The 24,151-nt window shown below is 42.6% G+C and overlaps 2 protein-coding genes across 3 annotated transcripts in view; both read right to left on the bottom strand.

Annotated features, from left to right (window-relative positions):
* The window catches only part of NUP133 (nucleoporin 133), a 58,186-nt gene extending 46,822 nt beyond the window's left edge, over window positions 1–11,364 (bottom strand). For both annotated transcript variants that reach the window (XM_036904589.2, XM_036904598.2), the window contains exons 1-6: window positions 11,061–11,364; window positions 9,276–9,394; window positions 7,256–7,359; window positions 4,395–4,502; window positions 1,938–2,072; window positions 1,202–1,372 (exon numbers count right to left, since the gene is read on the bottom strand). In XM_036904589.2, the coding sequence (XP_036760484.2) occupies window positions 1,202–1,372; window positions 1,938–2,072; window positions 4,395–4,502; window positions 7,256–7,359; window positions 9,276–9,394; window positions 11,061–11,242 (819 nt within the window). In that variant the 5' untranslated portion in view covers window positions 11,243–11,364. The remainder of the gene's footprint in view (window positions 1–1,201; window positions 1,373–1,937; window positions 2,073–4,394; window positions 4,503–7,255; window positions 7,360–9,275; window positions 9,395–11,060) is intronic.
* A 7,495-nt stretch (window positions 11,365–18,859) lies between these two features.
* ABCB10 (ATP binding cassette subfamily B member 10) overlaps window positions 18,860–24,151 on the bottom strand; it is a 33,715-nt gene continuing 28,423 nt past the window's right edge. The window contains exons 11-13 of the mRNA XM_036904623.2: window positions 23,477–23,520; window positions 21,269–21,303; window positions 18,860–20,781 (exon numbers count right to left, since the gene is read on the bottom strand). Of these exons, the coding sequence (XP_036760518.2) occupies window positions 20,550–20,781; window positions 21,269–21,303; window positions 23,477–23,520 (311 nt within the window). The 3' untranslated portion in view covers window positions 18,860–20,549. The remainder of the gene's footprint in view (window positions 20,782–21,268; window positions 21,304–23,476; window positions 23,521–24,151) is intronic.

The following is a 24,151-nucleotide window of genomic DNA, read 5'->3' as shown; positions in this document are numbered from 1 at the left end:
GGCAGGGATGCATGTAGTTATACATGGGTATGTTATTTTGCCTTTTGAGTATATACTTGCTTATGAAGCATAGACGTGTTTTTTAAAGTTGGTGCACGTGTGACTGTTTTGAGTTAAAACCCTAATTGTCTCCATTTCTCCTGTTGGGACTCTGGCCACTAATGGGACAGGGGCGCCGACAGCGAGTAAACTGGACTGGCAGCAAGAGCTTGAGCAAAACGTGCCGAGAGTGAGAATTACGGCCTAACAATACAAGCAGAAAGATGGGGGTGGAAATGGGGTATTTCTGAAGCCAAGTCATAGTATCTGTTAAATAATTTGCTATAGAAGGAGAGGGAGACACCGAAAAAAAAAAAATCAAAGTTTTTTCCTGGATCATTGAAGAAAGTGACAATGCCATTAACAGAAATAAGTCAAAAGAGAATGAGTTTTGTAGGTTACTGTATTGTCAAAGGGAGACAAGAGGGACTATGAGCAATTTGTTTTCTGACATGCTAACTTTGAGGTTCAAAGACTACTCAGGGAACACATGATGAGAGCGACCTGAAATCTCCTAACTCAGAGCACAGGAAAGAAAAGACAGGCTTTCAACTCAAACAGGTGCAAGCGTGAATCTGCCACCAAGTAGTTCCATGACCCAGGGCAGTTTACATAGCCTCCCTGAGGCTGCTTCCTCATCCACAAACTGGAGAGAAAGCTCTCAACGTTACAGGCAGTCAGAGGAATTACACAAGATAACCAAATATGGAGCAGCTGGCAGAGAGGAGATGCTCCTGAAATACGAGTTCCCATCATCCTCCCTTCATTATTCTGGAGCTCATGGCAGAAGCCCAACTGACAGATGCAGCTCTGAGCTGTCCGCACAGACAGCTGGGCTCAGGGGAGTGAGGAACATGCTGGGTTAAGTCTAGAAGGCAAAATCAGTCCATAGACGTTTATCTTTTTATGGAACAGTTTTAATTCAAAGAATGCACTTGTAAAACAGCCTGTGTGATTTAAGAATATTAAAGTGATACGGTATGTGAAAGGGTTAGTACGAACTCATGTGATCATCATAAAAGCCCTTCACTGAAAAGATCAAAGGTTGTATTTTAGGTATACCACTGTTCATATGATGACAATACCAACTTCACAGGAAACTTCCAATTTACTGATTTCACTAAGAAACAAGCAGATAAAGCCAAGTTTTTTACCAACTTACTATGAGATCAGTGCTAGGAGACAAAATTCCCAGAAGAGAAGACACCTTGCGACTGATTCCTGAAAGCATGCCCTGCCCCTGCGGCAGGACGTGCTGATGAATCTTCCCTGAACCTTCAGGTATCAGCCGAACCAGCGGGCTTCCCGATGAGGACAAAATAAAACTTCCTCCCTGGGAACAAACATTGTGAAATTAGGTAAGCATCTAAGACAAAGATGTGTTACAAAACTGACACAGAATGCTCAGATACACAGAATCATCTGCAACTTAAAACAGGTCCATTCATATAACAATATTAACTCCACTTAGTAAAACTTTTGCTGCAATTTTGTTTTTTAACTGCATGTTTTTAAATTTTGATTTTTAAATTACAGGCTCACCATATTGAAAGTTCGACAAATCAAGTATCAGATTTTACTTCTTTGGTAAACCTGCAGAGTACACATTAGCACATCATTCTTCATACTGTCTAAGAGTTTCTAGGTCATTCTTGAAGAATGTTTCTGGAAGAAATGAATACCACTGACTACTATCTCATATCTACTTCAGAGTCCTATGAGAAGGGCTTCCCTTCGTCTCACTACTCCAATCCTAGACCCTTACAGTCTTCTCCTGCCTCTTGATCCCTCCCTGACTTGTAAGGTCTGCTCAAAACCCCACACTTTCAGTCATTGAAATCCCACTTCCAAACAAATCACCACTTTCCAGTAAGTATAAAAGAATATCCACCATATACCTGCACTGCTGTTAGGAAATTGTAAGTCTTATCACCTCCCAAATCTACTGAAGTCTCTGTGTAGGTGTCTTCGGCAGCAAGGCTTGGCCAGTAGCGGACAGATCCCCCTCTGGTGGCGACCATGACAGTGACAGCCTGGAAACAAGACGAGAGCGCTCAGCAATCACGACGACAGACAGATGACACCAATATGAAGAAAGCAGGGCAATTACTAAATCAGAAACAACAACTCCTTCTTTTTGTTTAAAAGTTAAGTATAGTTGACATACCATACTATACTGGCTCTAAGTGTACAATGATTTGACAGTTATATATATTACTAAAACGCTCACCACAATAAGTGTAGTTATCATCTGTCACCATCAAAGTTATTACAAAATTATTGACCATATTCCCTATGCTCTGCTTTCATCCCCATAACTAGTTTATAATTGGAAGTTTGTCCCTCTTTATCCCCTCCACCAATTTTGCCCATCTTCCCATCTCCTCCCCTATTGCAACCACCAGCCTGTTCTCTGTGTTTATGAATCTATTTGTTTTGTTTGTTGGTTTGTTTTTTAGATTCCACATGTAAATGAAATCATATGGTGTTTGCCTTTCTCTGTCTGACATTTCACTGAGCATAATAATCTCTATGTTTTGTTGCAAATGGCAAGGTTTCATTCTTTTATATGGCCGAATAATATTCCACTATATCTGGAGAAAAGGAAACCTTGCATGCTGGCTATTGGTGGAATATAAACTGGTACAGCCACTATGAAAAACAGTATGGAGTTTTCTCAAAAAAAAAAAACAAACCTAAAAACAGAAATACCATACAACACAGTAATTTCACTTCTGGGAATTTACCCAAAGAAACTAAAATCACTAATTTAAAAAGATGCATGCACTCTTATATTTATTGCAACATTATTTACAACAGCCAAGATTTCAAAGCAATCTGTGTCTTCCTTTATTTTTATTTTTTTTAAGGTATCATTGATATACTCTCTTATGCTGTCATCTTGAATCTCCTGTGTCTTCCTTTTTATATTTTAAAAATGATCATACAGTAAAATTGACTTTTTTCCTCTTACTGTATAGTTCTATGAATTTCAACACCTATACAGACTCATGTAACTATCACCACAATGAGGATACAGAATAATTCCATAAGTACCCAAAACTCCCTAGTGCTATCCCCTTATAGACATACCCTTCCCCATCCTAACTCCTGGCCACCACTATTCCCATCATTATAATTTTTTCTTTCCAAGAATGTCAAGCAAATGAAGTCACATAAAACGTAACCTTTTGACACTGGTTTATATCACTTAGCATAACGTCTTTGAGATTCATCCAGGCTGTGGCATGTCTCAATAGTCATTCCTTTTTATTGCTGAAAAGTATTGCATTCTATGGATGAACCAGTTTGTTTAACCATCCAATTGCTAAAAGATATTTGGGTTGTTTCCACTGCTGGTGTCCACAAATAAAGTGCTCTGACATTCATGTACTGATTTTTTGCGTAAACATTACGTTTTAATTTCTCTAAGGTAAATAGATAGGAATGAAATTGCTCGGTCGTATGCTAAGTGTATTTTAACTTTATAAGAAAGTGAAAATCAAATGGCTGTACCATTTTGCACTCCCATCACCAACACAGGAGTCCCAGCTGCTCCACATCCTTGTCGGTGCTTAGCAGTGTTAATACTTTTTATTTTAGGCAGGTAGTGTTACCTGTTGTTTCAATTTGCATTTAGCTAATGGCTAATGATGTGAACATCTGTTTATGAGCCTATTTGACAACCTTATAACCTCTTTGTTTGGTAAAGTGTCTGTTCAAGTTCTAGGCCTTGTTTTCAAATTGTTTTCTTACTAAGCTGTGAGAATTTTTATGTTCTGTAGACAAATCCTTTGTTGGGTATATGACTTACAGATATTTTCTCCCAGTCTGCAGCTTGTCTCTTCACTTTCTCATCAATGTCTTTGGAAGAGCCATGTTTTCAATTTCGATGAAGTCCAATTAATCTTTTTTTCCTAACAGATCACACTTTTAGGGATTTCTAAGCACTCTCCCCCATAATTCCAGGTCATGATAATTTTCTGCTAAAAGTTTAATGGTTGGTTTTGTTTTACATTTAGATCTATGATCTCTTTTCAGTTGATCTTTGGATAAGGCATGAGGTTTGGAGAAAATTTTATTTGCAGATGGATGACCAATGGTTCCAACAACATTTACTGAAAAGACTATCCCTGCTCCATTGAATTACTTTTGCATGAAAGCTCCACCTTCACCGGGTCTGTATCCGTCCTGTCTATTCTGTCCTGTTGTCCTGTGTGCCCATCTCTGACACCACCATGGTGTCTGATTCCTGTACCTTTAGAGCTACGTTTCACAACAAGGTTGGATGATTCCTTCCATCTTAGAACTCCCTTATTTAAAAAAGTACTTCAATTAGCATTTAAGTCACCTACCTGAGTAGAATGTGCTTCACCTGAGACAGCAGAATAAGAGAGGGCCACCAAGTCAGCACTCCAGGGGGAATCACTAGGTGGCAGCTGAAGTTCTTTGCACACTGATAACTACAGAACAAACCCAAACAAAAAATCTTTTGCATCATATCTTTTTTGAAAATCCATCAGACTTTACTATTTTCTTTCTCTGCCTTTTTTAGGGTCTGATTCATTGCTAGAACTACCATGCTACAGATAGTCTTTCTTCTCACACCTTTTTGATCAGACTGTCATCACAGCTTTCAGTAAGTTCAAAACAAAAGATTTTGAGACATAAAAATCAGGAAAACTTAACAGCCAGATCAGAACCTGAATATCAACTAGTTCAGTCTCTCCTAGGACTAAACAAGGTCTACTTAAGCAGAGAAGTGCACAGTGTCCCTGTGGAATTTCCCCAGTTCTAGTCTTGAGTTATTAATTTGACATGTAAAATCAGCATGACTACAGAGTACTTATATCAAGTTACTCAGAAATTGTTTTCTAAATAAAGAGGCTGCTGGCCCAGTGAGTGACGAGCGGTGCAAGGAAGTACACCTGGTGCGGAGCAGCCAGAGAAAGAGTCTGCAGGCCCAGTGAGTGATGAGCGGTGCAAGGAAGTACGCCTGGTCTGGAGCAGCCAGAGAAAGAGGCTGCTGGACCAGTGAGTGATGAGCGGTGCAAGGAAGTACGCCTGGTGCGGAGCAGCCAGAGAAAGAGTCTGCAGGCCCAGTGAGTGATGAGCGGTGCAAGGAAGTACGCCTGGTCTGGAGCAGCCAGAGAAAGAGGCTGCTGGACCAGTGAGTGATGAGCGGTGCAAGGAAGTACACCCGGTGTGGAGCAGCCAGAGAAGGAGGCTGCTGGCCCAGTGAGTGATGAACGGTGCAAGGAAGTACGCCTGATCTGGAGCAGCCAGAAAAAGAGGCTGCAGGCCCAGTGAGTGATGAGCGGTGCAAGGAAGTACGCCTGGTGCGGAGCAGTCAGAGAAAAAGGCTGCTGGCCCAGTGAGCGATGAGCGGTGCAAGGAAGTACGCCTGGTCCGGAGCAGCCAGAGAAAGAGGCTGCAGGCCCAGTGAGTGATGAGCGGTGCAAGGAAGTACGCCTGGTGCGGAGCAGCCAGAGAAAGAGGCTGCAGGCCCAGTGAGTGATGAGCGGTGCAAGGAAGTATGCCTGGTGCGGAGCAGTCAGAGAAACAGGCTGCTGGCCCAGTGAGTGATGAGCGGTGCAAGGAAGTACGCCTGGTGTGGAGCAGCCAGAGAAGGAGGCTGCTGGCCCAGTGAGTGATGAGCGGTGCAAGGAAGTACGCCTGATCTGGAGCAGCCAGAGAAAGAGTCTGCAGGCCCAGTGAGTGACGAGCGGTGCAAGGAAGTACGCCTGGTGCGGAGCAGTCAGAGAAACAGGCTGCTGGCCCAGTGAGTGATGAGCAGTGCAAGGAAGTACGCCTGGTGCGGAGCAGTCATAGAAACAGGCTGCTGGCCCAGTGAGCGATGAGCGGTGCAAGGAAGTACGCCTTGTCCGGAGCAGCCAGAGAAAGAGGCTGCAGGCCCAGTGAGTGATGAGCGGTGCAGGGAAGTACGCCTGGTGCGGAGCAGCCAGAGAAAGAGGCTGCAGGCCCAGTGAGTGATGAGCAGTTCAAGGAAGTACACCCGGTGTTGAGCAGCCAGAGAAGGAGGCTGCAGGCCCAGTGAGTGATGAGCGGTGCAAGGAAGTACGCCTGTTGCGGAGCAGTCAGAGAAACAGGCTGCTGGCCCAGTGAGTGATGAGTGGTGCAAGGAAGTACGCCTGGTGCGGAGCAGTCAGAGAAACAGGCTGCAGGCCCAGTGAGCGATGAGCGGTGCAAGGAAGTACGCCTGGTTTGGAGCAGCCGGAGAAAGAGGCTGCAGGCCCAGTGAGTGATGAGCGGTGCAAGGAAGTACACCCGGTGTGGAGCAGCCAGAGAAGGAGGCTGCAGGCCCAGTGAGTGATGAGCGGTGCAAGGAAGTACGCCTGGTCCGGAGCAGCCAGAGAAAGAGTCTGCAGGCCCAGTGAGTGATGAGCGGTGCAAGGAAGTACACCCGGTGTGGAGCAGCCAGAGAAGGAGGCTGCTGGCCCAGTGAGTGATGAGTGGTGCAAGGAAGTACGCCTGGTCTGGAGCAGCCAGAGAAAGAGGCTGCTGGACCAGTGAGTGATGAGCGGTGCAAGGAAGTACGCCTGGTCCGGAGCAGCCAGAGAAAGAAGCTGCTGGCCCAGTGAGTGATGAACGGAGCAAGGAAGTACGCCTGGTGCAGAGCAGTCAGAGAAACAGGCTGCTGGCCCAGTGAGTGATGAGCGGTGCAAGGAAGTACGCCTGGTGTGGAGCAGCCAGAGAAGGAGGCTGCTGGGGGTGAGTCATTAGACACACAAACAATGACCCATGTAGGAGAAAATGACGACTCAAAAGTTAAACTGACAATTTTAAAAACTGTTGTGAGTTTTTCCTATTTTATTAAGCATCATACAGTAGATTCAGTGAAACACAGTCCATTCTTCTTAGAAATGAATTTAGTTCATTAACTCATAAGGATGGTATTTAGTTTTAGACTTTGTAAGATACACTAATTAGCATGACATTCATTAAAAATTTCAATGTCTCTAGTTTTATTATAAATAAATAACATGGATCTTGTTTTACTAAAGAGGAGAAACTTTTTTCACAATAAACATATGTATATGCAGCTCAGCATTTCATATCACACAAAAATGCAAATACATAATGCTTGAATAGATTCAGATTACTGTTGTCCAACAACTCTAAAAATTTAGGGTAAAAATTAAGAGCCAATTGGTAATGCTCTCTTCTAACTTCTAGGTCTCTAAAGAGCCATTACCTTAGTAATAGGTGACAGAGCAATCTTCCAAATAATGAGTTTCTCTTTGCAGACCAAACAAGCCCATCCACCTTCATCTATGTGAACAGTCAGCTGATCATCAACTAAAGAAAAGTATGAGGTAATCTTAATTATGAATAAGAAAACCTGTTAAAATGTCCTTATACCAAAATCTTTATTGCCACATTTTCACCAAAAAATGTAATTATCACACACAAAAAAGATTAATTCACCACAAAAACACTCTTTAATATTTCAAGTTATTAATTTCCAAACAAGAGATCCATTTAACTTTCATAACCACTTTTAGAAATAATATCTAAAGGCAATAAGTATATCCTGAGCCTAGGTTTAATACCTTAAGTTTTGTTGTAAACTGGTATCTTACTTTCTACAATATACAGTAACTTTCATAATTTTATTTCGATAAAGCAACACAAATAATAAACCCTCTCATTAAATACATACAGTATTTCGAGGAAAAATCATGTTTCTTAAAAGTATATGACTTTCAAGTGAAAAAATAAATTACTTTATTGTATGGAGACATAGAAGAGACATAATAAGGAGACATTCTGTATTAAGTGACAAAATTCAATTTGCATATTATTGTCATAAGCATCCCAAGTAAACCTACATAAACCTGTTAACAGCCCTGGAAATTAAAGTAACTTGAGCTTTGCTCTTTGATTTAAGACAAGGCAGAGGGGCAAAATAAAAGACATCAATTATGTGCAAGCTAAAGTATCAAAATCACGGTAAGTGTGGATTTTTTGATGAATTGGAATAACTGTTCAGTATTTTGTTTTCCTGAAAACACTAAAGCAGCTCCAAATCCTCTGCTGTGAGCCCTGGAGGACCCTGAGGACCCTGACTTAACACATAGCACTTGACAGGTTTCCACATGGAGAAGAGTTCTCCAAGTTTACACACCTCTTCCGTTTACACACCTGGTTTCTAGGGACTGTCTCCTCTGGAGCTGTGTACCATCTGCTATTAACATAGTCTGGTGGCATGAACATATGTATGTTAAAAGGTTTAAATGCAATTTGCAATTAAGCTGAAATTTTTAGAGAGGAAATTTTTAAAATATATTATTAGTTATCTGAAAACAACTGTACCCAAAACTCCCAAGGATTTATTGGCAAGATGTGCAAGTTCAAGCTGATGGGAAATGTTCATTCTTCTAGAAGGAAGTACTTTAAACTTTCTTGACCACCATCCACCATATGAAATACATGTTACATCATGATGCATTCACACACAATGTAAATAAAACAAAGTTACTTAACATTTTTGTATGAGCTAAACTCTGATATTTTATATTTTATTTCACTTTTTTTTAAAACCCTGGTTATGAAACACTAAATTGATTTCAGTTACTGCCTATAGTTTGAAAAACATTGTTCCAGAAAATCACAAAGATCTAAAATTGAATCCTTAACCAAAATGGCATGGGCAGATCACTGAGGATGCTTTAAACTTTGCTCTTTCAGCCACCCAATACTTTATCCTTCCTGTTACCTTTCTGAAGTTTGTGTTGACTGCCTCTTCCAAACTTCTACTCTGATTCTCTCCACTAAAAAATCTTCTATGGTACACCACATTGATAACATAAATTTGTGCATATAGCCGCTGGGATACTACACAGGATCCAGAAATGGAGGTAAGACTTGATTTTACTGCATTACTAAACCCAATAATCTGAGGCAGCAGTTTTTTGGGGTTTTGTTGTTGTTTTTAAAAGCTAAACTTCATATACTCAATCAACTTTTGAAACTGGATGAAATTTTGCATAAGCAGCATTTACGACCACTAAAGACTTAATTTGACTGTGCTAAGTGAAGTCATTCTGCTTCTCAAATTTACTGTATTTCTCAATCACAATGAAAAACCAAATAGGTTTCCTTTTTCTCTCATTTAAGTGAAGGTTAAAAAAGAACACACAGATTTCAATCCCCATGCCAGACCTAGGCTTCATTTTGAATTGCTAATAGAGGCAAATGGAAATGACACCCACCTTCAGCCAATGTTAGGGCTTCCATGATTTTAACAGGAAGAGAAGATCCAAAGGTTTTCACATCATAGTTCACGGACTCAGTTACAGAGTGGTGTGGGAATGTTCGTGTAGGTGTTCCTCTAAAGAAAAGAGAGCATATTACTTCACCCATAACTTAAGATTTTCCACTATCCAAATTTTTGTATGTATATTTTCACACAAAGATCTTTGATAAACGGAAAGAAAAAGGTATGGTGGTGAAAAAAAACTGGCACAAGTATACTGCATAATTAGATGTATTTTTCATTTTAAAAAGACTGTCAAGACTTAGGAAAGCTTGGCTTCAGATTCTTAGTTCTAGTAATTAAATATACGTTCTATTCACTTAAGCTATAACTATGTTTCCTTAGCTGTGTAACAAGGTTGGACTAGACCACTGATTTTCAAACTGGGTCATTTTGAGGGTCTCAATGAACACTTTTGAAAAACAAAATATAAGAAATGGAGCCATCATACACTGTGGTCCAAAAGTTTTACAAACATTGGGTTAGACTACTTTTCAGCTCTCATCAGCTCCAGAATTATAAGAATTTGCCAGATCTGTACAATCAAGTAAAAAATTAGTGTCATGACTTTCTGCTGTTACCTTGTCTTCAACTGCAGATACAGCAGTAGAAATAACATTTCCTTTCCACCTTCTTGTTAACATTCAGAAAAATAATGTAAAGTTACCAGTATAAAAGTTATTCTACCCTTTATCTTTAAGATTGAACAAGGAGATACACATACAAAAGGATAAGAGCTTTGTTCCTTCACAAAGTATTATAACAAACATTTTGGTTAACTGATCACCAGAAGGTAAGAAGAGATTAAAGAAAAACACATTAAATAAAGTACAGCTTTTATTCCCTGACTTTTCTCAAAAAGATTAGAGAACCCTGGCAAGATATTAAAGACTTTAAAGAGTGCTTTTCAAAATGCAAAAATCAAGGATGCGGTGTCTTCTTTAAAGTATTGTAAGGTTTTATAAATATATTTTAATTATTCGTTCGAGACCCAATATTACTATTTTCTTGCAGGGGTAAATGCATTTTTGATAGACATATTCAGAAGAAGCTTCTCAGAAACACATTCCCGTCTTCTAAAATTCTAGATTAAATATGAAAGAGGGGAGGCTGAGGAGCATGGTTTTATGGGTGATGGGGACAGATGCGCCATGTTTTTATTAGTAACAAAATTACACTTATCTCACTATTTATGGAAATTTCCCTATTTAGCTACAAAGTTGATTTCTGTAGCTAAAGGCCCTTTAGTTCCCAATCATAAGACACTAATGGCAGTTACACGTTAGGCATTATATGATTTTCCAGGGCTGGCGATCGCCACGCCCACCATCACTTCGTATCTGTGTCGCGTCTTTTCTCATCGACTCCTTCGGCCTTAGTGAAGCAGGCTCAGGTCGGCTACCGGTATCGCCATTTCACTGATGAAAAGCATCCTGAGAGATTCTCTTATACCAGATCAGAAGTGCAGTAAAGGAGAGAGGCAGGTAGCCGCTGATTCAAGCCCAATTTGTTCTTCACCCCTGCGCAAACGTAATTGCAGGAAAAGCACAGAACGAGGACTCATCCGAGTTGATCGGAGCGAGGTGACAACCGCGAATGTGGAAGGTCTGTTTCCCCAGGACTCTGGCCTGCGCCCGGCCCCGGCGTTCCTGGACCCGGAGGCTCCAGGGGACACTACCCCGTCCGGCCCGTGGCCCGGGAGCCTGTCGGTCGCCAGACCCAAGCGGGGATGACCACTTACCGCGAGCTCAGCGAACTACGCCAGCCGACCGGCGAGAAGATCCCCGGGGAGCTGACCGCGGACCCCAGGGACAGGCCCGTCCTGCTTGCGGCCCGGGGCGTGGAACCCGCTCCGACACCGCCCAGCGGGCCCCTTCGGCCGCCGGGCCCTGGGGTCCGCGGGGAGGACACCGCCGGGAACATGACGGGAGGGAAAGGCGACAGGGAACGCGGCGGCTCCTGCTGTGGGGCTGAAGAGATGCTCCCGCGCGGAGCTTGGCCACCTAAGGGGCTGGAGGGCGCGCGGTGAACACGCAAAAACCCCGCGCCCGGCCGCGGGGCGTGGGCGGGGCGTGGGCGGGGCGCCCGGTGATGGCGTCAAAGTGCAACGACCGGTCGCGAGACGTGGGCGGGGCGTGGGCGGGATGGCTGGGTTGGGAAAGGGCGCTCGGTGATGACGTCCAAGTGCAGTGCCCAGCCGCTGGGTGTGGTCGGGGCGGTGGCTCTGGAGGCCGAGGGATCCGCTGCCTGGTTCCCCGCAGCCCCGGGCGATGGCAAATGAAATTGGGAAGCCACGTGCGCTTCTCGACATCGGTGGGTGGTTGAATGCGAAGCCTCTCAGCGCACCGGTCCTTCCCGAGCGTCTGGGGACGTGAAGAGTGCGTTCCCCAGCCCTAGCGGAGAAAACCTGTAAAGCTGACGTGGATTTCACGCTCGGTGCTACATTTGTGCTTCTCTAGGTTTGCCATTTTCCCGTTCAGCTCTGCAGTCTCAGCTTAGGCCCCAAGTCCGTGTCTCGAGCGCAGATCTTTCTAAAAAAACCGCAGGCTCCTAAAACCTCCCTAGTGGACTATTTTCACCTGATGTCCTGCAGGGTCCACACTATACATTTGTTAATGGAATTCCTGTTCTCCTTTAGGGCACCTATCCGGCTACCACTCCTGTACCGTTTGTTAAAACTGGCCAACTGCCCAAGGCAAGCGTCCCACTCAATAGAGTCATTCATGCCTCTTACCCGCACTCTTAAGTTACATCCTGATATTGTGGCTCCCAACTATCTCCAGTAGATCTCACTTTTGGTCTGCCTGTGCCCTGTTGAAGTACTCAACTCTTTGTTTTTTGTCTTTAGCCTCTTTTTTGGTCTCCGTGCCTCTGTCTAGTCTTAACTTCTGCTGCGTCGGATGGTCTCAGCTCTGGACAAGTTCACTCTGGATTCAGTGAAACCAAAAATAATGACAAGGAAACGTTGGGGATAAAAGGTCTTATGCCAGATTTTATCGGTGGTGGCTAGAAACCCATCCACATCGGGCAAGTCTGCAGTCTGTCTCTGCCAGTGTTGCCTCTCTCCCTCTGGGCAGAGCACTGAGCCAAGCTCCTTATACAGCAACACAGCCCACAAAGGCTCATAGCCAGCGCATGTGTAAGCATGTGCCTATGCAGTAGACCAATTACATCATTGCAGGTGCACAGTGGGCAAGTAGATTAGGGTCAGGTGAGGATCCTGGCCGTTAGAACTTCGATTTTCCCTATGCTCACTTGGTCCTACCCACTGTCAACATAATAAACTAAGGCCAATCTGAAGCTGCTTTTGAGCTTGTCGATGCTCTGATGGTTGACCATTGCCCATAGGTAATTTGCTAAGCTCCTTTGCAAAGTTCTTTGTGATTTAACTGGCTTGTTTTTCTGTCCCTACTCTACTTCCACCACTTCCCACTTGAACTCCACATTTCAAGAATAAAGAACCCGTTTTTCTGTCTAATGCCTTTTTCACATTTTACCTGCAATGCCCTCCCTCCCCTATTGCCCAACAAGTGCTACCTCATGCATGAAGTCGTAGATTAGTGCCTTCTTAGTGATGCCTTCCACAGGATTAGGTTTCCCTTTATCCTTTGCCCCTCTGTGCTCCCATGCGTAAGGTCTTTATAATAGTTTTACCCTACATAATAGTTGTTTACCTAACTCTCACATAGCTCCTTTTACATGTCTTAACAGCTGTTGCCTTTGTGCTCACCATAGCAGGTACATAGCAGACTTTCATTAAATATTTGTTGAAATAAGGGAATGGGTAAACACTGGCATATCCATATCCAGTTCACAGGGTGAATGTCAGTTGTTGACATTTCCCAGGGGGTGAGGGGGCAGGCATTCTTTTGTGCACATTAACAGCATCTGGGCAGTCATCTCATCAAGGTCATATAGGCAAGCCACTTCACTCCTTCTCCCACCAGGGTTTGTGACCCAACTTTGCAGCATTTCATCCTTGTTTCATTCTCACTGGGGGATGCAGGGAGAGTGTGTGTGTGTGTTGGGGGCAGGGGGGTGTGGAAGTGGAGAGTAGTCATGTCTGAGAAGGTATTGGAATAAATTTATTCTTGGCCTTTGTTGGACTGATTGGTGGTGTGACCACCGTACATTTATAAAAGCTGCTGTTTGCAAGAGCTGGAATGACTTGCCAACACCTTTGAGGAGGAAATTCCCTGGAATCCAGATGTATGACAATGTAAGAATGATAAATAACACCATGTCATTCATTCATTATGGGTTTGTTGAGTACCTACTATGTGCCAGGCTGTATGATTAGTGTGGTAAGTATTGAAAGGAAAGGAGCGACACACAGCAGCAATTCACCGGAGAATTCCACTTTATTAGGGAAAGGTGCTGGGTTATATAGGAAGGGGCATGGGGTGATTGTGGTGTCACTTCTACGGGGCTGGTGGCTATTGGCTAGGTGCTGGGATTAGGGGGGCGAGGGGTGATTGGGGTTCAGGTGGCGCTGGTGGGAACCGAGGACCCGGAAGAGAAGCAGGAATTTCGCCATCTTATGGGTGGGGGCCCTTCAAGTATAAACAAAGCAGACGTGGGCCCTGTCTTCACAGAGATCACAAACCAATGAAGACACTGAACAAATGAACATGAATTTAAGTATACTCCTGTGCACTGAGATGTGTGCAATGAAAGAGAAGAGTAGGGTGTGTGACAGAATAACTGGGGGCACCTAATTCGGGAGGAATCTACCAAAGCCTTTGGAAGAAAAGGATATTTAAGCTGAGATGGGAAGCATGAGTAGAAGTTAGTCAAAGAATAAAAGGAATAGTGTTTTAAGCAGAGGATCCTCAGGCGAAGGTTCTGAAGCAGCAAAGAGCTTGGTACATTACAGGGACTTAAACCAGCTCAAATAACCAAAAGTAGAGGAAATTGGAGAAATAAGGAGGGGCTGTGAAGGGTCCTGTAGGCTCTGTCAAACAAGGTCATAGAAGAAACAGCATCCTCAAGCTGGGTAATTAAAGAGAGTAATAAAGGCATATTAGGAACAGTGTAAAGTCCTGAGGCTCCTCACAACAGATGGGCCAAGAAAGGAAGGAGTCACCAGAACCTGAGAAAAATGGCTCCCTGCCAGAGCTGTGACCTTGGATCAGGGGATGCAGGCCCCTTGTGGAACCCAGCAGGCAGGCGTCTGGGGTTGTAGTACAAACTCACGCTCCACCCAGCCCCAAGCCAGCTCTGGAAACCAAAGTGTGCGGGGCGAGGACACTAGCACAGTCCACTAGCACAGTCCACGGAGGCCAGCCTCCCGTAGTGTGTTTAGAAGGCAAGTGGATGGAAGGCTTTCGAGACAAACCGCGGGGCAGCCCGAGTGCCTTGTCGCTCCCCAGGGCTCTGTCGTTTTCTCATGGCGGCTATTTCCTTACCTTTTTTTCCAGTTTTGATGCCGGGTTCTTGTTTGCGGAGTCGAAGAATGAACTTAACAGACAAGGTAGGAGAGCGAGGGAGAGGCTTTTATTTAGGGATTAGTGAGAGAATAGAGCTCCCGGCTCATGCCAGGAGGGTACAGGAGAGCCCGGGGTGGTGCGCTGTCTAGGGGATTTATAGGCAGTTGAGAGATAAAGAGCTAGGGATGCAGATCCACCAAATGGTCTCTAAATGTTTATTTTTGAAGAGACACTAAGTTTCTTACCAGTTTTCCGGACTATTTTGCAGAGTTAACATAAGTTTACTGCATTGATTCTTTCTCAGAATAGCAGTTTTTTGGTTTGGGAGCATATCAATCAAGGCTGCTTGTCCTGCTTTCAAGGAGAGTTGAGTTACTGCCTGTTTGTTAAATAGGAAGTTAAGAATCTTACTTGTTAACCTCTTGGGTGTAAAAATGCAGTCTTATCTTTAAAGGTGGAATCCTTCCTGCCCTTCACTATGTTCTTTATGGCTGGGCCTGCCTGCTGTATTAATTGCCCAGGTTATATATTACTTGATTAGGGGCTCGAGGAGGAAAAGCAGCATCTGGGAAAGTTAAAGATAAGCCGGGCCGTTTAGCAGGCTAAAGTAAACTTTACAATAGCCTCATTTAATTGACACCACTGAAGACATGGGCCATGCTGACGTATTTTCTTATCTGGGGGATGTTCACACATTCCAGGCCAAGTTACTCCTGGCTTTTTAGTTTTAACTAATCTTCACTGAAGAATGCTTATACTCCTACTAGTTTGATATCTTACTTTAGAGAATTAATGTGACTCTGTCTTTGCTTAATTGTTTAATACGGAGTTTTGGTAGGGGTCTTTTTCCAGAGGCCCTCACCCTACTCTGACTACACCCACGGTCCCTGTCTCAATTTTATTCATTTCCTTATCTGTCTTTCTACCTTATTTTATCCAGGGTTGCCACTTACTATAGTAATCTAGAAGGGATTGGGTAGAGCAGCAGCTCTCAAAGTAAACCCATGCATGAGCCTCACCCAGAGGGCTTGGAAAGCCGGAGCGCTGCCTGCTCGGAGCAGCTGACTCAGGCGGGCTGGGCTGGAGCGTGAGAATGGGCATTTCCAACAAGTCCCCAGGTGTCCCTGCTGCTGCCACCTGGGGACACTTTCATAACCAGCGGTGTAGAAATTGAGAGTGTCCAGAGAATAGACTCTGGAATTAAATGGGACTTGCTTCAAACCCCTCTCTGCAATTTTTTATGTTTGTTACCTTTTCGAGTCTCTGTAAAATTACTAAGAGGACCCACTTGTGAGAATTAGATAATATAGGTGTGACTACACTGTGGATGTCAAAAAACACAAAATAGAAAGGCAAGCAAGCTGAAGAAAAAACTTTCCAATAAAATAATAATCTTTAAAAATCAGTAGAAGAAAGCAAGCTGCCCCAATAGAAAGAAATGGCAATGTATGAAGGGTAGGAAGGAGCACTAAATTATACACTAGAAATGGCCAAAACCACATGAAAAATCTTCAACTTCACTGGTAACTAAAGAAATGCAAATTAAAACACCTATCAGCATTGTTTACCTGTTGAATTAGCAGGAATGTTTTTAAAGATGAAAACAGCTCCTGTTGAAAAGGCTGTGGGGAAATTGGCACTGTCGTATACACTTCTGGTGGGATTATAAATCAGAACAATCTTTTAAGAGGACAATCTATCAAAAAGCCTTATAATTTGCATATGCTCTTTACACTTGGCAATTTCACTTTTAGGAATTTATCTGAAAACGATCAAAGAAACCATAACAAAGATACATAGTTATTGTTTACAACAAGGAATACAGAAAGATAAATGTCCAATAATAGATTTAATGCTATATGGTTACGAAGAATACATGCCGATGGGTGTAATGAATATTTAAAGATGTAGGAAAATACTCTGGTATCAAATAAAGCAGGTAGGTTGAAAAATAATACATCCAATATAAGCCCACTTTTGCTTTATTAAAAGAAAGACTTCATGAGCATAGACATAGGTATGTGCCTCCCCACTGTACCCCCTCCCTGAAATACTGCACTTTCAATTAAGACCAAACTTTGATGTTATGTGGGACTAATCACTGCAGTCAACAACTGGAAGGTATCCAGAATTGGTAGAATCCCATTCTCAGCAGCACAGCAATGATGACCTTATTAAATGGGTAAAGGCAGCGGGACGCTGAGGGGACTCTTCCTGGAAAGTATCCCTGCGCACCCGTTTCAAGGCATTCATCCAAGGGAAGTAGATCTTTCTGAGATAACTCTGCATTTCATTGGAGTTTAAAGGTCCTTCACGCAGGGAAGAAGGCACATTGTGTTCATGGGTTCTGAGGTCAGCAAACTGTCAAGGGCCAGAGAGTATCTCTGGCTTGCAGTCTGCACAGTCTCTGTTGTAACCGTGAGTGAGTGTGGCTATGTTCCAATAAAACTATCGATGGACACTGAAATTTGAGTTTTGTATAACTTCCATGTGTTATGAAATATTTTTATTTTTTTAAACATTTAAAACTGTAAAAGCCATTGTTAGTTTGCAGGCCATACACATCGGGCAGATCTGTGCTAGCTTCATGAGGGGCGCATGGCCAGAACCTAGCATGGGACGTAACAAAACAGAAGATGCTTAGTATCGGTTTTTGACCAAGTTGAATGAATGAAGGTTACCAAGGGAACTAACTCCACGATGTCTCAGATGTAAAAAACATGTGGAGAAACACCCCCAAAGGAACGTTTACAATGTAGTTATGATATACTTCTTTAATATACTTAATATTTTGTAACATTTACATTTGCATTCATTTATTTTCTAACAGCTTTGGCATTTTTACAGAATACAATGGATTTCCCAAAATGGAGCCCTCCTTTATAAAAGAGCACTTATAAGGGTTTGGCGTATAATGGTTTAACTTGTGGTTACTTCCCGGGAACCAGTCAGGTCCAAGGTCAGAACAGAATTTGCACATAGAGATGAGCTGGGAAGACGAACAATGCTAAGCTCATATTAATGTGAAATGTTTATCTTCCTATGTAGAACTTCAGGCGACTTTTCTTCTTTTTTGCTTATTTTCTAAATTGCTTCCAAGAATGCATATTTTTTATGGCTCTCCATGCATGGAGGATGAAAGCTAGGATTCTCAGCATGGCATTGAAGAACCCCTACGATCCTGCCCCTTTTCCACCAGTATCTTCTTGTATACAGCAGCAAAGCTTAGGAGATGATAGGTATTTAAATTACTGTCAAAAAGTACCAAATGTGGTGGCATGTGCAAACCCTCTGGAAGCAAAAAGGGGTGCCAGCCATTGTCAGCAACAGCAGCTCTGTAATAGTTAGCTATTGTCTGAGAATTTTTTAAATCTATTTTTTATCAAAGTATCCTTGATACACAATCTTTATTGGCTTCAAGTATACAATGCAGTGATTCAACAGTTATCCTTATTATTAAATCCTCACCCCCACTAGTGTGGTTACTACTATCTGTCATCACAGAAAGATGTCACAGAATCACTGACTATATTCTCCATGCTGCACTACTATCCCTGTGACCAACTTATATTATGATTGAGGATTTTTGTGCCCCTTTGTCCCCCTCCCCCAGCCCCCTCCCCCATGGTAGCCAGTAGTCAGTCACCTTCTCAGTGCTGATGAGTCTGCTGCTGTTCTGTTCATTCTGTTTTGCCTAGTTATTATACTCCACAAACAAAAGAAATCATACGGCAATGTCTTTCTCCACCTGGTTCTGTAATTAATTTTTATCTGCCTTACCTCTTCTTTTAAACTAGAAGCTCCTTGAGGGCAGATACTGCCTTTGTCATGTGTCATCACCCCACAGCAGTTCCTTGTCTGTGAGAGCAGACACGTGGGGAGGGCGGGAGGTACTTACTGTTACTGATGCAACTAGACATGTTTAAAAACAGCAAAATAATGAGGACATTGACAACCTTCGGTAAGGAGGAAAGGAATAGAACTTGTAATGATTACATATTTTTCTATATTCATAATTTAATTTTTTCTTTACTCCTGAATCTCCACAGCCAAATGCTGGTAAGAAACTGAATGTAATGAAAAGTTTTACAAGTGACAGACACAGATAAAGTTCAGTATAAACTTTAATCCATATTATAAAATGTTACCTAAAGACACAATTGAATATCTTGCATTAGAAAATATAATAATCCAATTCAATTTTGTAAACACTTCTATGGCACAAAGAGATTTCCCTCAGATCCAACCTTGTAATATTTTGTTTGCTTTCTGAAAACCACACTGTAATAGCAAACTGTATAAAGAGTACAAATAAATCTTGTTAAAACAATTGTCACAGATGTACTGTTACTAATTAAATGAACACTGAGTTCATTTATTGAATTCATTTCATTCATTAATAAATTCCTGTATATAGAATGGAATATAACAGTCCATGCTTATCATGAAACACTGGTTTCTTTTTCCAGTATAATCAGGAACTGATGAGTACTTAGTACAGAAGAAAACTCCCATTTTAATTACATCAGCATAGTTTCTTCTTAGGTCCCGGCATTTTTAGTGGGGAAAGAGCACTGTTTCTTGAGACAACAGCAGATTGACAGCGCTGACATGAAACACAGCAAATCCATGGGTGTCAGCACTGCTTTAGGGATTTTGAGACATTTAGGTGAATAAAACGAACCATAAATAAAAGAAAAAAGGTTACTAATGTCCTCTTTTCAAAAGAGTGACAAGTTCGTAAGGTGTCTTGATATCTATAGAACAGAAGAACTTCTTAACTTTCTTCCAGTGCTTTAATGAAAGGTTGAAAACTACTTTGGGTTTGGATTTCATTTGGATTTTAGCCTCACGGAATGAAATTTCAAAAGTATTTAAATGACTGGTAAAAAGCTGTAAGAATTATACATTTTGTTAAGATTTATACGTTTTTAAAAATAATTCTCAAAACACCTTCAGGCAACTTAAATGTGAAATTCATATCTACATCTTTCTAGATAATAGCTGGCAGTTCATGCCTCACTTCCCAAAGTACTCATAGAAACAAATATGTGAATAATGAAAGTAGAAGTTTCCCTATTTAAAGGATGGGGCTTCTTCCCTTTTTAAAACTCACCAGGCCCTCATGTGTCAAAAAGGTTGAAAACTACACATGTCCAAGCACAGTCTCGTCCCACGGGGACACAGATTCCTGGACTCTCACGCCTTGGGAGACACGGGGGATGGGGACTGTAAGTGTTCCCTTCTCACTATGGGACATTAACTATTTCTGTATATATATTAGGTTCATTTCATAAGATTATCAGGATTAAAACAAAGGTTAGATCTTCACCTTTTATGCTACTTAGTAAAAGCAGGCCCAAAATAGGTAGAATGGTACCAAAACAATCATACAGTGATTGGCAAACTGGCCTAAAATAATTAGGCTTTTTATTTATAATACCCTTTTAAAAGTTGTCGTTTGACAATAGCTTCAATCTCTAACAGGAGGTAAAAAGAAAAAAAAAAAGAGGTGTCATGCTATATTAATTAAAATATCCCGAGATGAAAGTACAAAACCTGAAAATAACTTCAGTGCTATAGACATTAGAAAGTTACAATTATTAAAATTCTGAATAAAAAAGTCTTGAGACAGGTACATCTCAAAACAATATTTTATACAGTTTGGAAAAAAATAGGCATATGTCAAATAACTTGAAGTATGACTTACAGATCTCATACTGTCCCTAAGTATTTTTTTTCCTGCAATGCTATCTGGCTTTAAAAAGTCTTTCATATTCATTTTACCGGTAATGGCTTCTCTATGCTGAAATAAAACTTTGTTTGTTCATTAATTTTCTATATGTCCCGTCTGGTTTTGAGAGCAGTTCCTCATGTTTCCCACATTCAGTTATTCTCCCTTGGTCGAGAACGGCCACCACATGAGCGTTCTTGATGGTAGACAGACGATGGGCGATGATCAACACTGTTCTTCCTTCCATCAGCCGATCCAGAGCTTCTTGCACAAGGTGCTCGTTCTCAGCGTCCAGCGCACTTGAACAGGAAAACCCATGGGAGAAGCAAAGAGGTGAGTGCCACACACACTGTGAGCTCACGTGGTCCTGCTCCATCCAGAGTGGCCTTTCCTCAGCAGTGAATTTTCCCTATGATCAGAACTGCATGTATTTCATACCTATATTTATTGGGCCTACTACAAATATTTTATATCACAAAGATACTATAAAGGAGACGCGTGGGCCCCTTGGTTCCACAGCGCTGCCATCACATAAGGAGAAGAGCATCCCGCACAGCTGCCCATCAGAGTGAGCAGGGGCTCATCTCTGGCGGGTCTGCCCTGGAACCAGGGCTCACATCTCCGGACTCGGCCTGTCCACTGCCTCCCAACTGCCATTATTAATTAAGAGTCTGTCACTTCAAAGTGTAGGGGGGAAAGGCTGTGTCACTCTAAGGTACAGAATAATACATTTTTGATAAGGAATTTGCTTTAATATAATTACACACAGTATTAAGATAGCCTCACCTGGTTGCTTCATCTAGGAGAAGAATTTTGGGATTCTGAAGAAGCAAAAACATTAAAAAGAAACACACTTTATTAGTAAAACACAAACTCTCAGTAATAAAGAAGGAACAAAGAACTGATACATAATATAACACGGATGAACCTTGAAAACACTCTGCTAAGTGAAGGAGACCAGACACAGACTGCCATGTATTACATGATTCCATTTATAGGAAATGCCCAGAATAGGCACGTTTCTAGCGACAGACGGTAGATCGGTGGCTCCCTGGGTCTGGGGTCAGTGGGGCCGTAAGGGAGGGTTGTGTGTGTGTGCCTGGTAAAAGCAGAGGGTCTCTTCTTGGAGTGATGAGAACGTCCTAAAATTGATCTTGATCATGGTGATGGATGCACGACTGTGAACACACCGAGCCCCACTGAGCTGTGTACTGCATGGGGGCTGTGCAGTATGTGAATCACTTCACAATGAAGCTGCTATGAAAAAGAGAAGGCACACTCACAAGTGTCTGAGGTAAGCACATACATGCAAGAGTTAGAGATGATTTTGAACTATTATCACTGGAATGGATAATGGTTACAGTGCAGTTTTATTTAGCCAACCAACTAGGCATCTAAAGTGAATAAGACAGAGTCTGGACTCTCAAGGTCCTGTTGTAGTTTAGGTAGGAGGGCCACACAAAACTGAGACAAGTGAGATAAGCTGATGCTGTGACACATTAAATTCCAGCTTTGCCTGGGAATCTCTCCACAGGAAATGAAAACACACAATCACACAGAATCACCAACACCATTCCCTCTCAGCAATACTATTCACAGTAGCCCCAAACTGGAAACTACCCAAATGCTCGTCAGCTGGGGAATGGATAACACACTGTGGTACATCCACACACAGGAATGCTGCTCAGCAACAGAGAGGAATGATGTGCCGACACAGGCTGCAATACAGAGGAACCCCAAACACATCGTCCTCGTAGAAGAGGAAGGACACCAGAGACCGTATCTTGTCTGATTCCATTTATCTGAAATGTCCATGAGGGCAAATCCAGACAGACAGTGAGTGGACTGGACCTGAGGGTGGGAATGGGGATGGCCACACATGGGCCCCCTGATCTTTTCAAGTGGTAGAAATCTTCTAAAATTGGACTGCATGATGGCTGTGCAACTCCGTAAGTTTACTAAAAAGGCACGGGAAAGTATATTTAAAATTCATCGATTTATGGTATGTAAGTTATGCTTCAATAAAGCTGTTTTTAAAAAGAAACTCTAAATCTGAGAATAGTTACATAGTAAAGGGAAAGCCTATCATTTCCTAAAAAGTGCAAGAAAGTCTACGACTTTCAGCTAAAATGGCTTTCCCTCTCCTCCTAGGAGTCCTGTGTAAGTGTTTGCAGTCTGTACTATACAGTGTAGCAGTTGATTATACCTCATCCAAGTAAGCATATTGTATTGTTTTGACATTTTGACATATAGGCACACCTCAGAGATACTGCAGGTTCGGTCCAGACCACTGCATAAAGTATGTCAGTAAAGCAAGGCAAGTGAATGTGTTGGCTTCCCAGTGCATACAAAAGCTGTGTTTGCACCCTGCTGTATCTGCTAAGTGTGAAATAGCACTGTGTCTAAAAAACCACAATGTGTGTGCAAACCTTAATTTACAAGCACTACTGCTAAAAAATGCTAACCCTCACCTGAGCTTCTGGCGAGTCATAATCACTGATACAGATCACCGTAACAAACGGAATAATGAAGTTTGAAATACTGCAAGAATTACCAAAATGGAATACAGAGACATGAAATGAACAAACGTTCTTTGGAAAATGTTGTCAACAGACTTCCTCAATGACACAGGGTTGCCACAAACCTTCAATGTGTGAAAAACGTGGTATCAGGAAAATGCAGTGCAACGAGGTGTGCCTGCAGTCAGTGTTTCACTAGCTGGACTGTGTGCTTCCTGACGGAAGGTCCGTCTGTCCTGCTTCTCTCCCTGATGCCCCTCGCTCAGTACCGGGCCCCTAATGCCCAGGATATACTTGTTAAATCTGGACAACATGCACTCAGGGGAACTCCCAACTCATCTTTCACCAGGACTGTCAACCGCATATCTGCCCTCCCCCTCCAAAAGAAGAAGAAAAACAGTAAATTACAAATTATATGGACCCTAATTAAACACAGTAACAAAAAACCCCAGCCCAGTAGCAGCTTCAGGCTTACCTTCAGCAAAGCCCGGGCGATCGCGATCCGCTGTTTCTGCCCACCTGACAAGGACAATATTTTTTTTTAATCGAGGGCCTTAAATACTTGGTATGGGGCTTTTCTGATAAGGCATGTGGCACTTTAAAGGTAGTTTCTTCCAGTTAGTCACAGCGCAGAAATCTGTGTTTTAAACATCTCATTAACCTTAAAACTAGTAACAATTATCTGGCATTTATTGAGTCCCTACGTACCAGAAATTTTCTAAATGCATTGCATGCATTTAATCTTTAAGAAAACCTGTGATGTCGATCCTGTCATTTCTCCCTTTTTACAGCCGAAAAACTGAGGCGCCAAACACCCTGAGGTCTCACGGTGGGTAAGTGCGAGGGCCTCCTAACACTCCCGGTGCCACCTCCCAGTGTGGCAGGAAAACCAGAAAGCCCCCGTATTTAGAGGGGTGTGAGCGGCAGGATGGGCACAGAGGGTGCCACAAGGCCGGGACCCGGAATCCCACTGCAGCCTCAGCACCCTCTGCACGCCTCCGCCCCCCACCACTGGCTTCTGTTCCCTGCGCAGGGCAACAACGGGCACACATGGTAGTCCGCTTGCACGTATGAAATGGGAGGCCACAGTAAGCCACTCAAAGGTCCCCTTTCTTTTTCAAGACTCAGGTTCTGCTAAAAGCATGGGAAC

Source organism: Manis pentadactyla, chromosome 12 (genome assembly GCF_030020395.1).
Source record: "Manis pentadactyla isolate mManPen7 chromosome 12, mManPen7.hap1, whole genome shotgun sequence".
Taxonomy (NCBI): Eukaryota; Metazoa; Chordata; class Mammalia; order Pholidota; family Manidae; genus Manis; species Manis pentadactyla.
Note: the sequence above shows the minus strand (reverse complement) of the source record. Positions and strands in the feature narration are given on the sequence as shown.